This window comes from Pipistrellus kuhlii, unplaced genomic scaffold, assembly GCF_014108245.1.
Source record: "Pipistrellus kuhlii isolate mPipKuh1 unplaced genomic scaffold, mPipKuh1.p scaffold_m20_p_3, whole genome shotgun sequence".
Taxonomy (NCBI): domain Eukaryota; kingdom Metazoa; phylum Chordata; class Mammalia; order Chiroptera; family Vespertilionidae; genus Pipistrellus; species Pipistrellus kuhlii.
The window spans coordinates 761,022-781,898 of record NW_023425529.1 but is presented as its reverse complement, the minus strand read 5'-3'; the positions used below and the strand labels follow the sequence as shown (position 1 = coordinate 781,898).

At 56.6% G+C, this 20,877-nt stretch overlaps 2 protein-coding genes across 14 annotated transcripts in view; one reads left to right on the top strand and one right to left on the bottom strand.

Annotated features, from left to right (window-relative positions):
- The window catches only part of SGSM3 (small G protein signaling modulator 3), a 31,532-nt gene extending 21,407 nt beyond the window's left edge, over positions 1 to 10,125 (top strand). For 2 of the 3 annotated variants that reach the window (XM_036459358.2, XM_036459361.2), the window contains 19 exons: positions 311 to 377; positions 3,942 to 4,150; positions 4,231 to 4,338; positions 4,789 to 4,932; positions 5,118 to 5,313; positions 5,607 to 5,752; positions 5,975 to 6,199; positions 6,523 to 6,577; positions 6,765 to 6,892; positions 6,994 to 7,149; positions 7,385 to 7,439; positions 7,581 to 7,630; positions 7,823 to 7,975; positions 8,126 to 8,196; positions 8,306 to 8,354; positions 8,428 to 8,513; positions 9,239 to 9,361; positions 9,474 to 9,534; positions 9,655 to 10,125. In XM_036459358.2, the coding sequence (XP_036315251.1) occupies positions 311 to 377; positions 3,942 to 4,150; positions 4,231 to 4,338; positions 4,789 to 4,932; positions 5,118 to 5,313; positions 5,607 to 5,752; positions 5,975 to 6,199; positions 6,523 to 6,577; positions 6,765 to 6,892; positions 6,994 to 7,149; positions 7,385 to 7,439; positions 7,581 to 7,630; positions 7,823 to 7,975; positions 8,126 to 8,196; positions 8,306 to 8,354; positions 8,428 to 8,513; positions 9,239 to 9,361; positions 9,474 to 9,534; positions 9,655 to 9,735 (2,163 nt within the window). In that variant the 3' untranslated portion in view covers positions 9,736 to 10,125. Of the gene's footprint in view, positions 1 to 310; positions 378 to 3,941; positions 4,151 to 4,230; positions 4,339 to 4,788; positions 4,933 to 5,117; positions 5,314 to 5,606; positions 5,753 to 5,974; positions 6,200 to 6,522; positions 6,578 to 6,764; positions 6,893 to 6,993; positions 7,150 to 7,384; positions 7,440 to 7,580; positions 7,631 to 7,822; positions 7,976 to 8,125; positions 8,197 to 8,305; positions 8,355 to 8,427; positions 8,514 to 8,677; positions 8,791 to 9,238; positions 9,362 to 9,473; positions 9,535 to 9,654 lie in introns of those variants that run through there. The other variant, XM_036459360.2, reaches the window with a different exon arrangement.
- A 161-nt stretch (positions 10,126 to 10,286) lies between these two features.
- MRTFA (myocardin related transcription factor A) overlaps positions 10,287 to 20,877 on the bottom strand; it is a 158,581-nt gene continuing 147,990 nt past the window's right edge. For 7 of the 11 annotated variants that reach the window (XM_036459349.2, XM_036459352.2, XM_036459355.2 and 4 more), the window contains 6 exons: positions 19,256 to 19,509; positions 18,844 to 19,018; positions 16,919 to 17,926; positions 15,688 to 15,849; positions 15,355 to 15,415; positions 10,287 to 11,697 (listed from right to left, as the gene is read on the bottom strand). In XM_036459349.2, the coding sequence (XP_036315242.1) occupies positions 11,183 to 11,697; positions 15,355 to 15,415; positions 15,688 to 15,849; positions 16,919 to 17,926; positions 18,844 to 19,018; positions 19,256 to 19,509 (2,175 nt within the window). In that variant the 3' untranslated portion in view covers positions 10,287 to 11,182. The remainder of the gene's footprint in view (positions 11,698 to 15,354; positions 15,416 to 15,687; positions 15,850 to 16,918; positions 17,927 to 18,843; positions 19,019 to 19,255; positions 19,510 to 20,877) is intronic. The other 4 variants (XM_036459353.2, XM_036459356.2, XM_036459351.2 and 1 more) reach the window with 1 other exon arrangement.

The window sequence follows — 20,877 nt, the reverse complement described above, 5'->3', positions numbered from 1 at the left end:
TGGATTTTAGATTTTGGCCCCTTCTCTGATTGAGTTCGACACCCCTAGGTTAGAGTATTATGGCATTATGTACTCAGTATTATGAGGACACAAATGCCTTGATCTATTTCATTTGACATAGGGGAAAAGAAAGGAAATGCCAGGTGAATTCGAGAAGGTAGGGGCACCTGTAGCTGAGTGATGAACAGAGGCTTCAGAGGAACACAAAGGTCTTTGATCTGAGTCTGGGCAGCATCATGGGCAGCATATTCAGAACCTGTGGTTCTAGATTGGAGGCTGCATGACTGACTCTTCCTAATCCTGGTTCTAGAAGGAAGAGTCAATGGAGCAACCAGAGTTCTACTATGACGAGTTCGGTTTCCGGGTGGACAAGGAAGGTGAGATTGAGCCCCGTGAGTGTCATCTTGCAGGTGTTCTTGCCGAGGACCCTAGTTCCAGGGTCCCTCGTTGCTGTTCAAGCCCAGGTTGTTTAGGGGTCAACTGGTGGTTGGTAATCTGTGTACACAGAGAGCCAACTTAAGTTATTCTCGATTTTTTACCATGAGGGTGAACAGTGCCCCTAACCTGTGTTGTTCAAGGAACTGTGATTTTTTTAGATTAATTTTATTAATCTTTATTTGATAATAAAAACAATGTTCCTTGTAGAGAAGTTGAAAATACAGAAAAGTATAAAGATTAAAACAAAATAACCTATAATCCCACAACCTGAAGATAACTGCTGATATTTTAGTGTATCCTTTTCTAGCTTTGTGTTTATAACTATATATTGAATTGCACCCGCCTTGGCTGAATTCCACTGAGTCTCCTATCTACACTACTCCAGGATTTCTGTGATGATCAAATGAGATGAGGCACGGGAAAATGCTTCACAGACATTTGGTTAAAGTGTAAAATGTTTGCACCTGGCTATAAAGCAAGTCATGTTCCTGAACTGAAGAAACTCCAAGGGGGCTAGTTGCTAGGGAGAAGAAGCTGGGTGTTGTTACATGATGTCATTACCTGGTGTCCATAGCGACCATTGCTGGGCTGGGCTGGGCTGTGGGTTGCATGTTGCACCATTGGGTCTCGGCAGCGTTGGCAGTGATTTGGTGTGTGTTGGTCCAGGGTGGTAACAGGGTCTGTGTCCCACTTGGGGGAAGCTGAGTGTTGCTTTGTAGGCACCAGGTCCGCAGCGCCATTTCTTTGTACATGGCCAGTGTGTGTCACAACAGCTCCTGCCTTGAGTGTCTGCCCGGGGTAGTCAGTGTGTGTCATAGTGACCAGTCGGAGGAACACTTAGCATATTAGCCTTTATTGGCTATATATTATATATATTATTGACTATATTCCCAATGCTGTGCTTTACATCTCCGTGACTATTCTGTAATTACCAATTTGTACTTCTTTATTTTCTTTTTTAAAATTAACTTTATTGGGGTGACATTGATTAATAAAATTAGGTTTTTCCCTGGCTAGTGTGGCTTGGTAGGTAGAGTGTTGGCCCATGCACCAAAGGGTCTCATGTTCGATCCTCAGCCCATCAGGGTGCACATGGAAGGCAACCAATTGATGTCTCTCTTTCTCACATGGATGTTTCTCTCCCTCTCCTCTCTGTCTCTCCCTTTTTCTTCCTCTCATCCACTCTCTCTCAAAATCTATGTAAAAACTATCCTCAGGTGAGGATTAACAAAAAATTTATTTTATATATTTTATATTGTTAAATATTTTACACATGTTTCAAGTGTACATTTCTGTGATACATGATCTGTATATTGCATCGTGTGCCCACCACCCAAAGTCAGATCATCTTCCATTACCATATTTTTGGCCCCTTTTACCCTTTACTCCCCCATTGTCCTTATATACATATTTGTAGAGTTTTTAAAAATACTAGTGGCCCAGTGCATGAAATTTGTGCACTCGGGGTGGGAAGTCCCCAGCCTGGCCTGTGCCCTGTCATAGTGCAGGAGCCCCACAGTCCATGGCCCAAAAGAGGTGGGCCCCGCCCACCCATCTGGGGCTCCTCAATGGATTACCCCAAAGAGGCCAGAGCTGGGATCCTGCCTCCATGCCGTGTGGAGCCGAGGGATCACCAGGGCCCCTGGTGAGATTGTGATGGCATGATGCAAGTCCCCAATGCTGCAAGTCCCCGCCCACCCACTCCTGCTGTGCATGCAGCATGCTGATGGTTCGTTACACATGAGGGCATCCTGACTATTTGCATATTACCCTTTTATTAGTATACATGTTTCTATTGACATTTTAGAGAAAGAGGGAGGAGGGGAGGGAGGGAGAGAGACACATCAATCAGCTGCCTCCTGCACACCCAGCACTGGGGGTTGAGCTTGTACTGTAACCCAGGCATTTGCCCTAACCAGGAATCGAACTGGCTACCTCCTGATACGTGCATGTGTTCAACCAGCTGAGCCACACCAGCCAGGCTACATGTTTTTATGTTGCTCTTAGAGTTCAACATCATACCATGTGCATTTTTTTCTGTTAAAAAATGTTTTAAAGCATATTTTTCAGTGGCTGCATAATATCCCATTATAAGGGTTTTATCATATTATTTTTTATAACCATGTTTCTGAGTGGGCCTGCAGGCCATTTCCATTGTTTCCTAGTATAAATTCACCTGCTGGTTCCTGAGTGGGCTCTGGGGAAAGCTATTTTCCAGAACCCAGGACGGCCTCTTACTGTGACTAGATATAACCGTAACTAAAGATTTTAATTGGTTGAAACCAGTCATCTTCAGGTCATTCATATTTACAATTCTGGCATACGTTTTCCTTATTCTCGCGTTTGTAGGCATATATTGGCAAGTCAGAGCTCAGGGAACTCAGGAAACTTTCTAGAATGATGGGGACAGTCTATCTCCATGGAGACAGTGTTTATACATTTGTTTATCGATACTCAGCAAAATGGTCCCTTAACATTTGTGCATTTTACTGTGTGAAAATTCACTAAAGTTGGAATTCTAGAAAGCTGAGGCTGTGACTTAGGGTGAGTGAGGACGAGGCTTCCTGTGGGGCTAACTCACACCGAGACTGCCAGGCGGCTGGCGGCTCGTCCATGATCGGAGCAGTCAGGAGGCCACTGTCCACTCCCCACTGCTGCATCTCAGTACCGTGGACAGAACCGAAGGCGGTCTTGGTCCGTGGAGTTCCCCAGCAGTAAACAAACCAACAAACAAATATATCCTGTGCTGGGGGAAGAGCTGTGAAATAATCCCGGAACCAGGAAGCCTTCCTATTAACTTCACAGGAAGTCTTCTCGAAGGCAGAGGCGTTTGATCGGACACTGGGAGGAAGAGGCAGGGAGTGTGTATAGACAAGGGAGGGAACCATAAGTGCAAAGGCGCGGAGCGGGAGTGATTTGGTGGGGGTAGCTGGAGTGGAGGAAGCAGGAGGAAGGTAGGAGATGAGGCCAGGGAGGAGGCGGGTCAGAGCGCGATGAGGCAGTAGGTGAGGCGCCTCCACCAGTGCCGATTGGTAGGAGCGAGGCGGGCGAGTGAGTGGCACCAGAGGCTCTGAGCAGAGTGACGATCTGACTTGCCTGGTCAAGAGCGCTGTGACTGCTGTGTGGAGGATTCCCTTGGGGAGGCAGGGGCGGAACAGGGAGGAAGGATGAGGTGGTAACCCGCAAGGAAGGTGATGGCTTGAAGGGCAGTGGTCAGAGGTAGTGAGAGTGGAGAGACTCTGCCTGTGCTCTGAGGGCTTGATCCTGGGGTAGAAGTGGAGGTGGCTCTGAGGTTTAGACCCAAGCATCCGGGGAATAGAGGGGGGTCTGTGGGCCTGGGAGATCACGGGAGGGCAGGTTTGGGGAGAGTGAAGAGCTCAGTTTGCTGGTCCAAGTGCTCCTTGGGCTCTGAGTGTCCGTGGTGGATCTGGGCCCCGGACTGGAAGCCCAGAGACATTTTCCTGCTCCTGGCTCACCGCCCTGTCCTGGGTGCTTCCTGGCAGAGGGTGCCGACCCCAGTTCCAGCAGGCTGCCTGCCGGGTCTCTGATGGAGGACCCTCCCCAACGGCTGCGGTGGCAGGCCCACCTGGAGTTCACCCACAACCACGACGTGGGCGATCTCACCTGGGACAAGATCGCCGCCTCCCTGCCCCGCTCAGAGAAGCTCCGCTCCCTGGTGCTGGCCGGCATCCCGCACAGCATGAGGCCGCAGGTGAGGCGTGGAGGCCAGGCCACAGAGGGCCGCGGGCTCAGTGTCTCCCCAAGCCTGAACGCTCTCGGCTCCTCCCGCAGCTGTGGATGCGGCTCTCTGGGGCGCTGCAGAAGAAGAGAAACTCGGAGCTGTCCTACCGGGAGGTGGTGAAGAACAGCTCCAACGACGAGACCATTGCTGCCAAGCAGGTGAGCGGGAGGTCCTGCAGGCAGGCAGTGGGCTGCCTGGGGTACAGGAGTCCCCTTGGTCTCTCCTTGGCATTCCGGCTCCCTCCCAGTTCTCTGAGGCAGCAGGGGGATTGCCAAAAAGGCCATCTAACTGGGAGCACATTAGGGTCACCTGGAGACGTAAGCACACATTTCCAGGCCTCGTTACAGAGACCCTCATTCCATAGTCCTGGCCCAAAGCCCAGGAATCTGCCTTTTGTCTGTTTGTAAGTTCCCCAAGTGAATCTGGTAGAATCAGCTACAAACACTAGCTGGCTCTACCCCTGAAGAGAGGAGCACAAGGAATCCCCATTCCTGGGAGAGAAGCCCACCTGGGGAGTGCCCTCTTGGGTCAGAGGTCACGAGTGTGGAGGGGGTGGGCCCACCGGGGCAGCGGTCTCACAGGGGCTTGTTGGGGTGGGCCGCTGACAGATTGAGAAGGACCTGCTCCGCACCATGCCCAGCAACGCCTGCTTCGCCAATGAGAGCAGCATCGGGGTGCCTCGCCTGCGCAGGGTTCTCCGAGCACTGGCCTGGCTCTACCCTGAGATCGGTTACTGCCAGGGCACAGGCATGGTGAGCACAGGCGGGAAGGGGAGGGGTGCCCCCAGGGACCAATCCAGGGCAGTAGGACCGGAGCAGGGGTGGAGGTAGAAGTGCCCAAGGAAGGCACGCGGTCCGGGACGTGGCCCTCAGAAGGTGCTGCTTCTCATTCGTGTGGAGACCTGGGTCGAGGCCCCTTGTCCCCCTGCCCTGGCCAGGTGGCCGCCTGCCTCCTGCTGTTCCTGGAGGAGGAGGACACCTTCTGGATGATGTGCGCCATCATCGAGGACCTGCTCCCTGCCTCCTACTTCAGCACCACCCTGCTGGGCGTCCAGACCGACCAGCGGGTCCTGCGCCACCTCATCGTCCAGTACCTGCCCCGCTTGGACAAGCTGCTCCAGGAGCATGACATCGGTAAGGCCGCCTGTCCTCTCCGGGTTGAGGGCTCTTGCCATCTGACTCAGATACTGTGAATCGGTGCTTCCTGACAGAGCCTGCAGGGGGCGCAGCAGCTGGGGAAGAAGGGGCTCCGCTGTGCTTGCAGTCTTTGTTGATCTTGTTCTCTGAGCTGCACTGTCTCCTCCCTCCCCTCGGAGCAGGGTGGGCGGGTCTCCTGCTTTCTGGGAGACACTTTTCACCCCTCCCCAGCTCCTGGCAGTGCCCCTTCCCTCAGACTGTCTCATGCCAGTGTCCCTGTCTGTCCACAGAGCTGTCCCTGATCACGCTGCACTGGTTCCTCACGGCCTTCGCCAGCGTGGTGCATATCAGGCTGCTCCTGCGCCTCTGGGACCTGTTCTTCTACGAGGGCTCCCTGGTGCTCTTCCAGGCCACGCTGGGCATGCTGCGCCTCAAGGTGCGGCTGCAGCCCCCCACCCCGCACCACCCCCTCCATCCCTACCCCTATCCCCCCCCCCGCCGGCCCCGCTGCCCGTGAGGAGCCCCTCAGGGGCTGTCTCCTGGGCCAGGGACTCATCTGATCTTCCAGGAAGTCACACATGCCTGGGGGTGCTGATGGGGGTCCGCTCCTGGGCCTGGTGCCGGGCAGTGACTCCCCCTTTCCCCTCACGTGACCCAGGAGGAGGAGCTGATCCAGTCAGAGAACTCGGCCTCCATCTTCAACACACTGTCGGACATACCCTCGCAGATAGAGGACGCGGAGCTGCTGCTGGGGGAGGCCATGCGGCTGGCTGGCTCCCTCACGGATGTGGCTGTGGAGACCCAGCGCCGCAAGCACCTGGCCTACCTCCTTGCAGACCAGGGTCAGCTCCTGGGGACCAGCACCACCACCAACCTCTCCCAGGTGGGCCTGTGAGGGAGGAGCCCCAAGGGTCTCCGCTGTGCCATCCCCCACCCCCCTACCCCCAGCTCAGCACCCAGGCTGGGCCTGGCCCAGCAGAACCCAGCTATGGAGGGACACCAGTTTGGGTGCAGGAAGACCCACCTTTGAACTGAGTACATTTCTGACCCAGTCGGCCTTGGAGGCCATTTCCCATGAGGTAGTCCCCGTGAGAGGCCTGAGCTGCCCCCAGGAAGGGCTCTGTGCCCTCCCTCTGGCGCTGAGAGCGCTTCCCCTCGGCTGGGCCCTGGAAGCCCTCCTGAGGCCGACCATCCCCGTGCCCGCAGGTGGTTCGTCGCAGGACGCAGCGGAGGAAGTCTGGTTTCACCTCCCTGCTCTTCGGTGAGTCCTGGCCCAGTTCAGCGGTCTCTTCCCGGCAGCCGAGCCTAAGCTCTTGGAGCCTGGGTTTGGAGGGCGGCGAAGACCAGGGGTGTCCGCCATCCTCACACCGGCTGGGCCCTGAGCTTCCTTGGAGTGGGGAAGGGGACCGGGCAGGAGCCATGGCTGTCATAGCCTTTTGGGTCCTCAGGGGAGGACGACCTGGAAGCACTCAAGGCCAAGAACATCAAGCAGACGGAACTGGTGGCTGACCTCCGGGAAGCCATCCTGCGCGTGGCACGCCATTTCCAGTGCACTGACCCCAAAAACTGTAATGTGGTGAGTCGCAGGCTCCTAGTCCTGTGCCCAATGGATCGACTTGGGGTGGCTCTCCTTTCCCAGCCCTATCCTGAGTAGAGGGCCTTTCCACTCTCTGGCAGGAGCTGACGCCAGACTACAGCATGGAGAGCCACCAGCGGGACCACGAGAACTACGTGGCCTGCTCACGCAGCCACCGGCGCAGGGCCAAGGCCCTGCTAGACTTCGAGCGACACGATGATGACGAGCTGGGTTTTCGCAAGAATGACATCATCACGGTGCGTGGCGAGGCTGGGAGGCGGTGCTCAGAGGCAGGTGGAGCCTGGTTGCTGGGAGCAGGCACCATTGGTCCTGCCCCCTGCTGGCCCTGAGGGTACAGCCAGGTTATTCAGCCTCACCAACCCCTGTGCCTGCCAAGGATTTCCATCCCCCTGGCCTGGCCGAGGAGGAAACCGGGTGGTGTGCAAGGCGCTGGGCCCAGGCACATAGCTTTGCCTCCTGCTCTTTCTACAGATCATTTCTCAGAAGGATGAGCACTGCTGGGTCGGGGAGCTGAATGGCCTAAGAGGTGAGGCTGGTCACTTTGCTGTATTCCTCCTGGTCCCCTCCCCTCACCAGGAGGGCTGAGCCTGTCTTCAGCCCCTTTGGGACAGGGCGGGAGGTAGTGTGGGGACACCAGGCTCCTCACAGGACCCTGTCTCTCCCACAGGCTGGTTTCCAGCCAAATTTGTGGAAGTCCTGGATGAACGGAGCAAAGAGGTAAGAAGGGGACAGGGCAGGGCTGCCCCTGGGAACTCTGCTGCCTCCACCCTGGCAAGGCCTGCACCCTCCTGGCCAGGGCCTGTGTCCTTAGCGAGTTCTGGCTTGAGGCAAGGGATGTGAAGACAGGGAGAGGGTGACTGGCTGCAGGTGCAGGGCTGGGGCCTCTCAGACCCCATCCCCCACCAACAGTACTCCATCGCGGGGGATGACACTGTCACGGAGGGCGTCACAGACCTTGTGCGAGGGACCCTCTGCCCAGCCCTCAAGGCCCTGTTTGAACACGGACTGAAGAAGCCGTCTCTGCTTGGGGGCGCCTGCCACCCGTGGCTGTTTATCGAGGAGGTGAGTCTGTGGCTGGACCATGTCCTCCATGTCCTGTTCGCCAGGGCCCTGGGCTCTGTGGAGCTGGCAGGAGCAGCTCATGGGGTGGTGATGTGCACTGACTTGGACCCTACCCCGTCGTCCCTGACATTCTCTCCATACAACCTCCAGGCAGCAGGCCGCGAGGTGGAGAGAGACTTCGACTCGGTGTATTCTCGCCTGGTGCTGTGTAAGACGTACAGGTAACGGGGCCCCAGTTCCCCACCCTGGCAGGGGTCCTGGCAGCAGCATGGAGGGAGAGGGCAGCCCAGGCCTGCACACGTGGCAGCTTTGGGTTCCCGCCTTCCCCAGGTTGGATGAAGATGGCAAAGTTCTGACCCCGGAGGAGCTGCTCTATCGGGTAGGCAGGGCCCTGGGTGGGGTGTGGCTCCTGGGCTGGCAGCTGGGGCACCTGTGACAGCCGTGTCTCCTAGGCCGTGCAGTCTGTGAATGTGACCCATGACGCTGCACACGCGCAAATGGATGTCAAGCTCCGCTCTCTCATCTGTGTGGGGCTCAAGTGAGTGTCTGTGCCTACTGTGGGTGTGACAGGCCATAGTTGGGTGAGTGGCCACCTGGCTTTGGCCCTGTGGGGGAGCAGGGGCTGTGAGCTGGGCCTTCCAGGTCCGCAGGAGTTGGACAAATGGAAGGTGGCAAGGGTAACCCCCAAAGACCTTCCTCCAGCACGAGACGAGCTGCTGCTTTATGGGGAAGGTGTGTGAGGGTTTATGAAGCACGGGACCAGTGAAGGGCTTCCCAGGAATGCCTCTGCTGCAGCAGACTCGGGAGGGGCCTGCTGAGAGGCCTCGGGCATTTGTGAGGCTCAGGTCTGGGTAAAGGAGGGTTTCTGGATTTGCCCTCTGGGGTGGGAGGAAGAGTGGTTTGCAGAGACACGCTCAGAATGTGGCTGTGGCCCAACAGGCTGGTGAGTATGCACTTCACTCCTGGACTGACCAGCCGGGCTCAGGCCCCTCTGCCTGGCAGCAGGCAGTGACCCCACCTCCTTTACTCTCAGATGCAGAGAGGAAAGATCTGTGACAGGACTGGGGGCAGTGTGTCTCCCAGTGTGAGGGAGCTAGAGCCAGGGGCTGAGTAAAGGAGGTTGGGTCACCTGAGGAGTGGAGGGAAGGGGGCTGGGGTTAGAGAAGCCTGGAGTGGGGGCCGCCCAGCCCAGCACTGGAGGGGAGACCCACCCATGGTCCTCAGAAGGCTCTGTGGATGCCCACTTCCCCCACCTGTCCCCAGTGAGCAGGTTCTACACCTGTGGCTGGAGGTGCTCTGCTCCAGCCTGCCCACCGTGGAGAAGTGGTACCAGCCCTGGTCCTTCCTGCGGAGCCCCGGCTGGGTCCAGATCAAGTGTGAGCTCCGGTGAGGACCCTGCTCTGGTGCTTCTAGAGCCCAGGCCCAGTGGCTCCGGGGGGAGGGGGACAGAAGGAGCCGACCTGAGGGTGACTGACAGCCTCCCCTTCCTCCTCTCTAGCGTCCTCTGCTGCTTTGCCTTCAGCCTCTCCCAGGACTGGGAACTTCCAATGAAGAGAGAGGTGGGTGGTTGGGGTTGGTCTCCTGGAGGGGCCGTGGGTGCGGTGGCTGAGGCAGGGCCCCTGCCCCCTTGGGCTTCCTTGCTATGTGCAGCCTGTGAGGTGGGTGCTGTCCCTGTGCAGGAGGAGAAGAAGCCCCTCAAGGAGGGCGTCCAGGACATGCTGGTGAAGCACCACCTTTTCAGCTGGGATATAGATGGTTGACGCTCTTCCTCCAGTGGCCCCGTCACACCCAGGCCTCTCCCAGCCCACCAGCTACCAGAGCAGCGGCTTCCTTAAGAAGAGAATGGCGTTGGGATGGGGCTGACATGGTCCAGGCCTACCCCAAACTACGGGACCAAGGGAAGAAGACACTGGAGTTTGGCAGGCGCCATGGTAGGGAGATCGGGACGGCACCCGGGTGGCAGCAGGTGGGGCCGGGCTCGCTCTATCCCTCCCAGTGTGTACGGAGGCTCCGGGCCCCATCCGTCCTACTTGTACTGACCAAAAACCTCAGGAGGCGCTAGAGAGCCACCTCTGTCCGCTTTTGCTCAGGAAGGGAGTGCGGTGGCTAAAGGCTCCTTGGTCTGTAAATAAATTGTCTTTGAGGAAGCACCTTCTGTCTTCAGTCCAATCCGGGCCATATGTCCAAGGCTCTGTGCTTTCTGGAATGGCCTAGAATGGAGAGCCTGGCTGGGAAGGTGAGGTTAGGGTGTAGGGCCCAGCCATACCACCCACCTTGTCCACCGATCAAGCAAAAGGGACTAACACGCTGTTGTTTTTGCGTTTATTTTAAAAAGTTCACACAGCTTCCCCACCTCTGTCCCAGCACTGGTGCCCCCCCCACCTCCCAAACCCCTAGAATAACAGTGACAGCCAAAGGGGAGGCTGGGCCCCAGGGCAGGAGGAAGCCATAGACTGAGGGCCACGTCTGGCCCCACTCCGGGGCTAATGCCCTCCTGTCCCAGGGCTGTGGGCGCTGCAGTGAGGCAGCAGGACGGAATGTGGGCAGGTGGCCAAGATGCACCTCTGCCCTCGTGGCACTGATATGAGGACAGGTGGGGATCAGGCTGTGATGGGGTGTCTACATGTCAAACACACGTGATGGGTGGAGCAGGGGTCTCCAGACCCTTCTATATGTGCACAGTAGGATGGAAGGGAACTTCATCCACCTCTTACACCCCAAAAATATATGTATATATATATATATGGCGATATAATATAGAGGTATATACACCTGTACAGAGCATGTTTGCCACCAACCGCTAAATGGTTACTCTATAGCAAGACACTAACATGGCAGCGCCTCCCCCAGCCTAGGAAACCTGGGGTTAGGGTCACGGGGGATGGGGAGGTAGAGGCCCAGTTTGTTTTTCCCGAGAAGGGAGGGAATTCATACCTCGCCCACCTGAGCAAACTGTAGCCAGGCAGGGTACCTCCAACCTCTCAAAAGGAGGTCAAATAGGAAGTCCCTGGCCTGTCCAGGTCTCCAAAACCCCTGGGTGACCCTGAGCCAGGGAGGGGAAACGGGGCCTGTGATTGTCAGGACTCACGACCACAGAGAGCTGGATCCCGCAGGAGAGAGCCGGATCCCGCAGGAGAGAGCCGAGCTCCCTGTTGTTCCTGAGGCTCCCAGCCTCCAGCCCCTCCAGTCCCCTGGCACACCTGAGAGCTACAAGCAGGAATCCCAATGCAGCTGCAAGTCATGGCCATCGAGGAAGTCCGTGGAGAAGAGGCTGGGGGCCGTGTTGCTGAGTGGGGCCAGGCTGAGCACGGGGCCACCTGATGACAGCTCCAGCCAGTCCATGCTGTCCAGGTGGCCATCAGCCAGGTCCAGGCCCATGCTGCTGGGCTCGGGGGCAAAGTGCAATTCCGAGGTGTCCATGGGTGAGGGGGGGTGGTCCAGGATGGCAGAGCTGCTCAGCATCTGGCTATGGAGGTCGTCAATGAGGGGGAGGGGCTCTGGCCCCTCCTGTCCGCCTGTCAGCAGGGGTAGCCCAGTGCTGCTCTCCAGGAAGTCCTCCAGGCGCCCGGGAAGCACAGGTGAGGTCGATGAGGGCAGGGCAGCCTGGGGAAGCTCAGCAGAGGGCGGGGACTGTGTGGCCAGGGGCGACCCACAGGCTGCTGTCGCGGGGGGCTTCTCCTTCCCTGGCAGGGATGGCGGCTCCTTGAAATCTGCTGAAATTTCTACCAATCAAAGTGAAAGGATGTCAGAAACCAGGCCTCTCAATAGGACCTAAAGTTGGACACTACCTTACACCATGTATGTACAAAAATTAACTCAAAATGGGTCAAAGATCTAAATTCAGGAGCCAAAACTACCAAATGCTTAGAAGAAATTGGGGAATTTTCATGACAATGAATTTGGTAGTGATTTCTTGGCAACAAAAATACTGGACTACAGTAAAATTTAAAATTTGTACATCAAAGGACACCAAGAGACTGAAAAGACCCCATCAAAAAATGGGCAACGGACCTACTTAGATACTTTTTGAAAGAGGACATAAGGCCAAGAGACATGAAAACATGCTCAAAGTCACTAATCATCCGAGAGATGCAAATCAAACCGACAATGAGGTGCCATCTCCCACCTGTCAGGATGACTATCATCAAGTCAACAAATGACAAGTGTTGGCGAGGATGTGGTAAAAGGGAACCCTCTTGCACTGCTGGTAGGAATGCAGTTGCAGCCACTGTGGAGAACAGTATGGAGTTTCCTCAAAAAATTAAATTCGGAACTGCCATTTGACTCAGTGAGCCCACGTCTAGGAATATATTCCAAGAAACTAGAAACACCAATCAGAAAGGAAAATGCACCCTTATGTTCATAGTAGCACAATTCACCATAGCTAAGATTTGGAAACAGCCTAAGTGCCCATCAGCAGATGAGTGGATTAAAAAACTGCGGTACATCTACACAGTGGAATACTATGCTGCGGTAAAAAAGGAAGGAACCTCTACCATTTGCGACAGCTTGGATGGCGCTGGAGAGCATTATGCTAAGCGAAATAAGTCAGAGAAAGATAAATATCCCATGATCTCACTCATTTATGGAATATAATGAACATAAACTGATGAACAGAGAAGCATCAAGTAGATGCTCAAACCTCAGAGGGAAGGTAGAGGAAGGGGGAAGAGATCAACCAAAGGACTTGTATGCATGCATATAAGCATAATCAATGGACGCAGCCCCAGGGGGGTGAGGGCATGAACCAGAGTGGGATATGGGGGCAATGGGAGGATAAAGGACACATGTAATACCTTAATAAAGAAGAAAAAAATGAAAGCCCATGGAATTGGGAAGAAATATTTGCAAATCTTACATCTAATAAGTGATTCATATCCACAACAAAACCCAACTAAAAAATGGACAAAGGACTCAGAATTTCTCCAATAGAAGGAACACAAATGGCCTATAAGCACATGAGAAAATGCTGGACATCACTAGCCATCAGGGAAATGCAAATCAAAACCACAATGAGGTACCACTTATCCACTGGGATGGCTGTAATGAAGAATATATGTAACAAGTATGAACCCTGCACACTTCTATGGAAAAGTTAACTTTGATCCAACAACCCCACTCCTGGGGATACACCCCAAAGAAGTGAGAAGCTCGCTGGGGCTGAGAGAGCTGCACACCCATGTGCACAGCAGGATTACGCAGAGTAACCAGGAGCTGGAAACAACTGGGTGTCTGTCCATCAGTGGATAATGGATCAACACAATGTGATACACCCATTCGATGAAGTATTCAGCCATAAAAGGAAATTTGGCACATGCTATGTGTATGAGTCTTGAGGACAATATGCAAAGTGAAGTAAACCGGAAACAAAGGGGACAAAGACTGCATGGGTCTACTTATGTGAGATCCTAAGGGCGTCAACATCATGGAGAGAGGATAGGTCAGAGGTTACCAGGAACTGGGAGGAGGAAGGCAGTTACTGTGAAATGGTCAACGTGTGTCAGTATAGGATGACGAAGTTCTAGAACATGGTAATGGTTGCACAACACTGTGAATGTACTTAATGCCAATACGTTGTACATCTAAAGTGGTTAAATGGGAAATCTTACGTGTATTTTACCACAATAAATCAAAATTATGTAGAAAGTAGGCTTGCTCCCTGACCCTCTAGGCCCTATCTTCCCTCCCACTCCGCTCCCGTCCAGAAGACCAGCTTCCTCCGAGGTAGCTTGTCAACCTGCCCAAATGCTACCACTGAGGATGCTGCCACCCTACCATCTGATTCAAACGCCCTCTTCCTGGCATCCTCGCCACCTCTCTGGCCACTTCTCAGCACTTCCCTCCTCTTTCTCTGCCATCTCTCGGGGCTGGAGCTCAGGGCCTGCTCCCGTTCCACTTCCTGCACAATCTCTCTCCTCTGTTCTTGGACAGCCTCATCCCTCCCAGTGTGTTCCTCCAAAGTTCCCCCCTCAGGTCTCTCCAACTGCCCAGAGCACTCGCAGCCCAGGAGCCTCAGTGCTACCTGCCCTGGTCAGCAATGCTCCTCAGGCCCCACCGCAGACCCTGGCCCTAGAGAGTCCTAAGATCAGAATCAGTGACCTTGAAAGTAATGTCAGCTTTTGAGCTCTTTGTTTTAAAAAAAAAAAGTTGAGCCGAAACCGGTTTGGCTCAGTGGTAGAGCGTCGGTCTGTGGACTGAAAGGTCGCAGGTTCGATTCCAGTCAGGGGCATGTATGTTGGTTGCGGGGACATCCCCAGTAGGGGGTGTGCAGGAGGCAGCTGGTCGGTGTTTCTCTCTCATCGACGTTTCTATCTCTCTCCCTTCCTCTCTGTTAAAAAAAAAAAAAAAAATTGATATAAAATTGGCCATTTTAATGTGTTCAATTCCATGGCTAAGCTCCCACTTGAACATCTTAATCCTCTTCCTACTGTAATTAAGGCAGCTGACAGAGAACTTCCACACACTGCCTTGTGCCTGCTGCCACTAATGAAACCGCTGTGTTCAGACTCCTTCAGACCTGCTGCTTCCCACACCTTCAACCCTCTTAACCGGGCACTTGCCCACAGTGCCATGCTAACACCCTGGCTGAGGTCCCCGTCTTCCCTGACCGCCGTCAGCAGCCCTGGGCTTCAGAAGCGGCTCACTGCCCAGCCTCATCTGTTTGTGTCCCCAACTCACTCCATCTCACTCTCTCTATTCGCCCAGACCTCACCTGGGCGGTGTCCACACTGATCCCTCCAGTTTTGGGACACATCTAAGCCCAGCTGAGGCTGCACCTTATACGACCCCCCCCCTCCCCCCGCCCCACAGCCCACCGGGGCTCCCTCAGCCTCACAAACCCTTGGTGCCATCCTTGGCTGCCAAACTCCTAATCCATAAGGAAACCACACTGGCACTCCAAAATATACCCAGACTCCAGCCTTCTCCGCTGCACCACTGCCTCCCAAGCCTCTTGCTCCTGCCCTTCCAGCCTCTCAGAGTTATGCGGTTCTGGCTTCAGAGTCAAAGCCCCTCCACCTGCACGCAGGAGGCCTTGGGATCTGCCCCTGCCCTGACTTCTGCACCTGCTCACCAACCCACCACCGCACCTCAGCCCTCTCTTCCCTCTTCACAGCGCTTCTCTAACGTGATGGAATTTACTTGTTTTGTTGTTTCTCTCACACAAAGGCTTTCACTATTTTGCTCACTGCTGTGTCCAGGGCTGCAGGGGCAGTGGGTGCTGGGTAAGTGAACGTGTGTTGCTGCGCCCCCGCCCCCCGCCCCCAGAGAGCATGCCTCTCAGCCCTTGCTGCACCTGAAGTACAAAAAACAAATCACCCCACTGAGGGCTGAAGACAACCTATGGAGGAGGAGGCTGGGGAGGCAGCTCAGGGCCTTACCTCCACTCTGAATAAGAATGTCAAACAGGTCATCCATCTGTTGGCTCGAGGAACCATTTTCCTATGGGAGAAAAAAAGGAAAAAAGAAATGAAAATCTACACTAGGAGCCCCCCAGCCAGGCTCAAGGCACAGGCTTCTTCCCCTCTGCCCCCGAGCCAGCAGCCAGAACCCAGAGCCCACCTGCCCAGAACGGCCCGCTCCCTCAGGCCTCTCTGACCTCAGAGGACTGGCTCCTGCCCACCCCTCTCCTCCCGCTGGACTCGGGGTGGGGGGAGGGGCTGCGGGAACCCAGCAGCCAAGGTACCGCCCAACGTGGCCAGGCCTCAGTCTACCTTCTTCACCTGCTGTCTGGGCTGCTGGTTCACGGCTTCCTCATAGCCAGGCGGCTCCTTCTTCGGCAGAGAAATGGAGGTCCCGAACGGGGGCTGTGGCAGGGGCTCCAGGTCCATCTGGGCTGGTGGCACGGGGGCTGGAGAGCCAGGCTGGGACAAGGGCTGGACAGGAGGAAAGGTGAGAGGAGCAGTGATGACACGAGGGAAACAGCCAGGGCTCTGCACACTCAAGGAGCACAGGCAGGAAGCGCCTACTTTCTAGGCCGGTGGTCGGCAAACTCAGTCAACAGAGCCAAGTATCAACAGTACGACAACTGAAATTTCTTTTGAGAGCCAAAATTTTTAAACTTAAACTATATAGGTAGGTACATTGTTAACTTAATTAGGGTACATGGTATTTTGTGGAAGAGCCACACTCAAGGGGCCAAAGAGCCGCATGTGGCTCTAGAGCAGCGGTTTGCCGACCACTGTTCTAGGCTAAGCCAACCTGGCCAGCTGCACTGGCTTTCAGGAAGCTTTCATGAAAGCCACTGGGGGAAAAGGAATAAAGGTTGGGGGAGGCCCTCACCTCTGATCCTGCAGAGGGTGGGGTGAGCATGGGGTCTGGTGCAAGCCACACGGGAGGGAGGGAGGGGGGGAAAGGGGCTCTGGCTGATTCCTTTCTCAGAGTGCCTGGTTCCTGTCACTGTCCTCTCCACCCTGTTCTGCAGGGCTGAGGCCACACAAAGCCTAAAGCAGGCTGGGTGAAGGGTCTGGGCTGTGTAGGTGGCAGCAGCAGGGAGTCAGCTGCCAATGGCACCTTGGTGGGGACAGCTGGCCTCCAGGGAAAAGGCGTGAAGGTCACTCCAGGCTCAGCCCAGCAGCCCCTCCCTGACCCTCATCTGGGGCGTCCCACTCCCATGGAGCATAGGCAAGAGAGGGCCCTGGCCTGGGTGGGGGCTGCTCAGAGCCCTCTACCAGGGTGCAGGAATGTTCTGGTATCAGTGGCCAGAGGAGGTAGGCAGTCACTGACGGCTTCACCCTCATGGGTGTGGGGTCATGAGCAGGACCTTAACCATCTCAGATCTTAGTACCTCCTTGGTGACATGGGGATGGTGATCCCTCAGTTTGGACGGTTAAAGGGAAAATTAAAGGAAGCCTAACTGCCCGCCATGGGGGCGCCCAGTAAACAGAGCTATCGTCAGAAGTATCATCACACACGCCTGTCCCCTGCCCTCCCACACCTAGGTACCTGCTGGGGGCTCCCGCTGTCTGCATTCTTATTGGTCACAGTGAGGACAAGGTGGGTCCCTGTGGAGTCAGTGATGACGGCGGGAGGTGTCACCCCTTTGATGAGGCCGGGGCCCTGTGGGCCCAGAAGCAGCTGGGGTGTGGGGGCGGGCTCTGGCTCCGGCTCCGGCAGCATGGCTTCCTGCTTCACCACCACCGGAGGCGGCACCAGGGCACCAGTGTCTGCGTGGTGGGGAGTGGGGGCTGCCAGGCTGGGACTGAAGGGATGAGCAGGGCCCAGGGGCTGCTGGCTCAGCTGGCAGCTGGAGAAGCTGTTTTCTTGCTTCACTGGGACGCCAAGGGGGGCGGGGGCGGGTGTGGGCGCGGGCGGGGGCTGCTGGGCCCGCTTCTCCTGCTCCAGCTGCAGCCTGAGCCACTCCACCAGCTGCTGCTTCTGCCGGAGCATGCGGGTCAGCTCCTCGATCTGCTTGTCCTTTTCCTGCAGCATCTGGTCCTTGTCCCGCCCCTCCAGCTCCGCCCGCAGCCCCGGGCTCCCGCAGCAGGACCCGGCCCGGGGACCCTCCTCCTTCACGAGGATCTGCAGCGGTGAAGCCTGCAGGGTGAGCTGGGTCAGTGGCGATGTCACCATCTCGCCGAAGGTGTCCCCAGGTGTGGAGTTCTCGTCTCCTGTGCTGAGGAGCGAACGCTCGGAGGGAGTGGGAGACACGGGGGGGGTGGAGCCCGTGCTGCCAAATTTCACCACTCCGTTGCTGGTCACTGTGGCCACCACCACCTCGGCGGGGGCCAGGCCTGCTGCCACCAGAGCAGGCCCCGTGCTTAGCCGGGCCGCCGGGAAGGCCACCACCACCTCGCCAGCCTTGGGCAGGATGGAGGTGGCAGCAGGGACCTTGGGGGCTCCGGGGGCAGGGCTGACTTGTTCTTGGTAGGCACGCAGGCGCTCAATCAGGTCTGTCTTGGTGCCAGAGACGGGCAGTGACCGCAACTTCAGCTCCTGCTTCAGTTCTGCCACCTGCAAGGGTTTGGAGATGAAGGGAACTGGGTCCAGGCAAGAGGGCATCAGGGCAGGATGGGAGGGACGAGCTTTTTGTCTGTTAGGCCTCGTCTATTCGGGCCTCACTGATCAGTAACTACACATCAATCGCCTGACCCTCCCACCTGGACGGTGAGACATGCCCCCAGCCTCCTCCCTGTCCCCGTCCTCACCACCCAGGGGCCTGGTTAAAATGCTCCCTACTGCGCGCCTGGGCGGGACATGCCTCAGCTATCCCCAGCATGACGCTGGTGCTCAGTACATATTTAATGAAGTGACTGGATTTTACAGAAGAGAAAACTGAGCTCACAAAACAATGTCTTTGAGGTCACAGAGCCGACGGGCAGCAAAGTTAGGAGCTCTGGCCAGGTCTGATGGGCTCTGACCCTGTACCCAAATGCCCCCATGAGGCCTGTGACTTGCTGCAATGAGGCCTGCTCCAGAGGGGCTGCCTGGTTCAGGGTGCAAACCCTCCGGGAGAATTCGATCCACCATCTATGCTGATGGGCCATCCCTTCCCCGGAGCTCAGCCCCTGCCCAACAGGGGAGTGGAAAAGTGGAGGTGCTGAAGTGGGCAGCCCCGAGTCTGAATCTGGGCTCTACCACCAGCCAGTCCTCCACCCTGAGACCCCTCCACTAGCTCATCCTGAGCGGGAACACTTCCCGTTTCCCACTGCACTGAAGAGGCCGAGGAGGAGGAGAGACACACAGGGCCGGTAAGCCCCAGGCCCTGGACAGATGCTTGCTGATGCTGTTCGTGGTCATGACTACCCAACAAGCCTGATGTCTCCACCAGGGCCAGGCGGGCCTTGAACAGATTCCAGTGCCTCTGCCGGAGAAGACCCGTCGGGAGCTCTGCTCTGTCTGCTTTCCCCAACTTTGGGGCGACCACCTACCTTCATGTCGTCCAGGTTGGCGGGCAGGGCTCCCAGCTTGCCCGTCAGCGAGGTGCTGTTCTGACGTGTCAGCCCACTGGGCCCAGGGGCGACTGAGCTGGAGGTGGTACTGGTGGTAGTGGAAAGGCTGCGCATCGGGGGAGCCCCCCCACTTCCCAGAGCCTCACCTGCCGGCCTGAGGGGAAAAAAGGCAGAAATGAGCACCCAAGGCCCTCCCCCCCCAGGGCCGAGTGGAGATGGTGTGGGGTGAGGGGCCTGCCCATAGGCCCTGCCTGGGGGCCATTCCTGCAGGATCCAGACCAAAGGGTCCTCAAAGACTGGGGCTCACCTCTCCCTGCCACCAGAGACCTGGCATCTGCCTATCTTGGGGTACCCACGGGTGAGACGGGAAGGAGTGGGAGGGGGCTCCTACTTTGGGGGGGCTGGTAAGATGGTCTGGTAGTTATAGTGCTGCTGCTGCTGCTGGTTGAGGATCTGCAGCTGGAGGAACAGCTGCTGCTGCTGCAGGATCTTGGCGTAGGAGGAGTCCATGGGGGGTGCCCCCTTGTCCTGCTTTTGGTCCGGGGGGATGTACTGGTGATACTTGAGCTTCTTCACCTTTGGCTTCAGCTCCTTGGCTTTCTTGCTGCGCTGCGACTTCTCGCTGGCAGACTTGGGTTGGCTTTGCTGAGGGCACAGGAGACAGGGGCAGTCAGGGGGCATCTGGGCTTCCGGAGGGAGGCCCCCAGGTGGGAGGCCGATGGCCGTCCTATTGTAACGGAGTGGCTTCTGAGGCCTCCTGCCCAGTCCCACTCTCTCCCTCCAGAATCAGTGTCCACAGTGTCCCAAGGAGGGGCAAGAGCTCACAGGGAGCTGCTCCTGGGCTGGAGGGAAAATCAACCCAAAAATAAAGTCACTGTCGCCCCCAGCAGAGGGAACCTGACAAGAAAGTAAAACAGCTGGTTTTTGGAGTGTGTGCCTTCCACACCAGGTGCTTCACAAAGACCAGGTCCGGCAGACCTGCCAGAATCCTGCCTGGGCAGGAGCCAGCAAGCCCATGTGAAGCTGAGGAAACAGGCCCGTGAAGTCCCCTCCCAGGGTCGCAGTGATCTTGATCTCACCACGTGCAGCTGGGACTCCAAAAACTCTGTTCCTTCACCAGCTGGGCCTCAAAGACCCCAGCGGGCGTGGCGCACAGCCTCCCACCTGAGTGTCCGTGAGGACCCCGCAGACCAGGAAGGGCCAGCAGGTCCTGCCCGGAGGCCTGTGTCCGGGTCAGGAGGGGTAGAGCTGGACAGGGGCAGTCAGCAGGGCGTGCAGGCAAGGCTGTGGAGGGCCTAGCCACCTCTGAGTGGAGAATGCTGGGCAGAAGGGTGCAGATGGCGCGGCATCACCAGGGGTCTCCACCAGGTGGCAATGGGAGCCAATACGAAGGTTGGGCAGACGGACTGGAGGAAGAGGGGACAATAGCGCAGGAGGCAGGTGAGCAGTTCAGGGTGGCTTTGAGCTTTGGCGCAGTGACACTGGGGTCCCTTCAAGGGAGTCAGGAAGAGGTTCTGGGTTTGCTACAAGCATGGGAAGAGGAGAAGACGGCGAAGCTGGCAGAGCAACTGGTGCAAGAAGATGAGCCTGTGGGAGGATGACCCAGAGCAGGCTCCGAAGGGCGGCGCCGAAAGGGACCATGGATGGAGGCTGAGAGCTGGACTCGGGGCACCCCACTGAGAGGGAAGAGGAGGAAAAGCCAAGGGAAGAGCAGCCGCAGAGGAAGGGCAGAAAAAGCAAGAGAGAAGAGAGGAGCATGACCCGTGGGGGTCAGAGGCAAAAGGGGGACTGGGGGATTAGGAAGCCTTGAGGAGGGCTCACTGGCAGGGCTGGGGGGCTCTCCCCAGAGAAGAGGAAGTGTAGAAAAACACATATACATTCTTTCCAATGTGTGGTGGTCAAAGGAAGGACCAGTCAGATGACGAGAAGCAAGTCTGAAGGAGGAGTTTTGGGGGGAAACCATTGACACCCGTGGCCAAAGAGAAGTGCCTGTGATGAGGGAGCAGCCCGGAG